General features: G+C 43.0%; 1 protein-coding gene across 1 annotated transcript; it reads right to left on the bottom strand.

The window, feature by feature from the left end:
• Positions 1-316: 316 nt before the first annotated feature.
• LOC132266290 (uncharacterized) lies at positions 317-1,775 on the bottom strand. Its single transcript, XM_059767144.1, has 4 exons — positions 1,726-1,775; positions 1,554-1,629; positions 1,281-1,394; positions 317-913 (listed from the first exon to the last, which is right to left on the bottom strand). Exons 1-4 carry the CDS (start codon positions 1,773-1,775, stop codon positions 317-319), a joined length of 837 nt encoding a protein of 278 aa, XP_059623127.1.
• Between the last annotated feature and the right edge of the window lie 464 nt (positions 1,776-2,239).

The following is a 2,239-nucleotide window of genomic DNA, read 5'->3' on the forward strand; positions in this document are numbered from 1 at the left end:
CCGGTAGCGGGTCCCACCCGGGTCCGTCCGGTCTGAAAAACTAAAAAATGTGAAAATGACCATCCTTGCACTTCAAAGAGTACTGAACTCAATGAAACATCCCAATCATCTCTTGGACACAACCAACACACTCCACAGTGCCCAGCACACACAACGACAAAAGACAAAAATGCCCTTGAATTGGCAAAAATTTTGAAAAATGAAAAAATGTCAAAAATTGGAAACATCATAATCTCCCCAACTTAAAAAGATTTCGTCCCCGAAATCAAGCCATACCTGGGAAAGAAAACAATGCTGGATACTTAGAGTGAACCTCCTACTCGAGCTCCCAAGTAGCTTCCTCGATTCCGTGGTGTCTCCAAAGAACCTTCACTAGTGGTATCATCTTATCCCTTAACACCTTCTGCCGTGTGTCAGGGATCTGAACTGGCCCTTCTTTATAAAAGACATCCTCATCAATTTCTACATCAACCCAATCCAAAACATGAGATGGATCTGGTTCATACTTCCGTAGCATCGACACGTGAAATACGTTATGAACCCTGTCTATCTGCGTTGGTAAAGCAAGTCTATAGGCAACCTCTCCTACACAGTCCAAAACCTCAAACGGTCTAATGAATCGTGGTGATAACTTGCCACTTTTCCAGAATCTCATCAATCCCTTCCGCGGAGAAACTCGTAGAAAAACATGGTCTCCCACTTTAAAGGATAACGGTCGTCTCCGCTTATCCACATAGCTCTTCTGTCGGCTCTGAGTTGTGAGTAACCTCTGTTTGATCAACTTGATCTTCTCATTAGTCTCGAGTACTATGTCGAGCCCTAAGGCGGCTGTCTCACCCACCTCAGTCCAACAAATTGGAGACCTAAAAGGTCTACTGTACAATGCCTTAAATGGAGCCATTTCAATGCTCGCCTGATAACTGTTGTAGGCAAACTCAATAAGTGGAAGGTGACCCTCCCAATTACCTCCTAAGTTAAGCACACATGCCCGAAGCATATCTTCCAAGATCTGGATAGTACGCTCCGAATGGCCTTTGTCTACGGATAGAATGCCGTACTAAGGTGCAATACCGAACCAAATGCTGCTTGAAGTCCTTCCCAGAACTTCAAAGTGAACTTGGCATCCCTGTTCGAAACAATGGTTACTTGAACTCCATGCAACCTTACGATCTCTTTTACATAACGAACACCAAGTACCTCTACGTCATCTATTGCCTTAATAGGCAAGAAGTGAGCTGTCTTGGTTAGTCTATCAATGATGACCCATACGGCTTCATTACCTTCCAGGACTTAGGAAGACCTATCACAAAATCCATAGCAATCTGCTCCCATTTCCATTGCGCCACAAACAATCGTTGCAACAAACCAGCTGGTCTATGATGCTCGACCTTCACCTGTTGACAGATAAGGCACTTAGCCACAAACTGTGTAACATCTTTCTTCATTCCGTTTCGCTAATACTGATGTTTTAAATTGTTATACATTTTAGTACCACCTGGATGAACTGCAAAGCGGGAAGTATGAAACTCCCGTAGAACGTCCTCACAACAAACTGTGGAAACAGCCAACAAATCCCTGAATTGTAAACCTCCATCTGCATACAAGGTCCAATCCTTCACTGTCTCACCACTGGAAATCAAAGTGAAAATGGCATCCAAATCTGGATCCTGTCTCTGTGACTCAATCACTCATCCGACAAGAGTAGGCTGAGCCACAAGACTAAACAAGAATGCCGATTCACTACAATCATCCTCATCGTAATAGTACAATCCCATCTCTGCCAAACTCTCAAGCATCTTCCACTTCTAAATAGCCAAACTAGTCAAAGTTTCATGAGATTTTCGGCTTAAAGCATTTGCTACTACATTTGCCTTGCTCGGATGATATTGCAAATCAAAATTGTAATCCTCCAAGAACTCAACCCATCGCCTTTGTTTGTTGTTCAAGTCCTTTTAGGAGAAAAGGTACTTGAGGCTCTTGTGATCCGAGAACACCTCGAATCTTTCACCATACAAATAGTGTTTCCAACACTTCGAGGCAAATACAACTACCGCTAACTCTAAATCATGAGTAGAGTAGTTAAGCTCATGAGTCTTTAACTATCGAGATCCATAAGCCACTACTCTACCATCCTGCATCAACACACATTCCAAACCATCATGTGAAGTGTCACAATAGATTACATAACCCAAGCCATGTTCAGGTATCACCAATACTGGAGCTGTAGTCAATCTTGTCT

This window comes from Cornus florida, unplaced genomic scaffold, assembly GCF_030987335.1.
Source record: "Cornus florida cultivar Cherokee Brave unplaced genomic scaffold, ASM3098733v1 CherokeeBrave_3.0.0_Hap2_Chr07, whole genome shotgun sequence".
NCBI classification, from domain to species: domain Eukaryota; kingdom Viridiplantae; phylum Streptophyta; class Magnoliopsida; order Cornales; family Cornaceae; genus Cornus; species Cornus florida.

Coding starts and splice junctions, on each gene's coding strand:
- LOC132266290 (XM_059767144.1), bottom strand. CDS start 1,775: ATGGGATTGTACTATTACGATGAGGATGATTGTAGTGAATCGGCATTC. Junction 1,630..1,725: donor TGTAGTGAATCGGCATTCTT/GTTTAGTCTTGT, acceptor TTTGATTTCCAG/TGGTGAGACAGTGAAGGATT. Junction 1,395..1,553: donor ATTTGTTGGCTGTTTCCACA/GTTTGTTGTGAG, acceptor ATCTGTCAACAG/GTGAAGGTCGAGCATCATAG.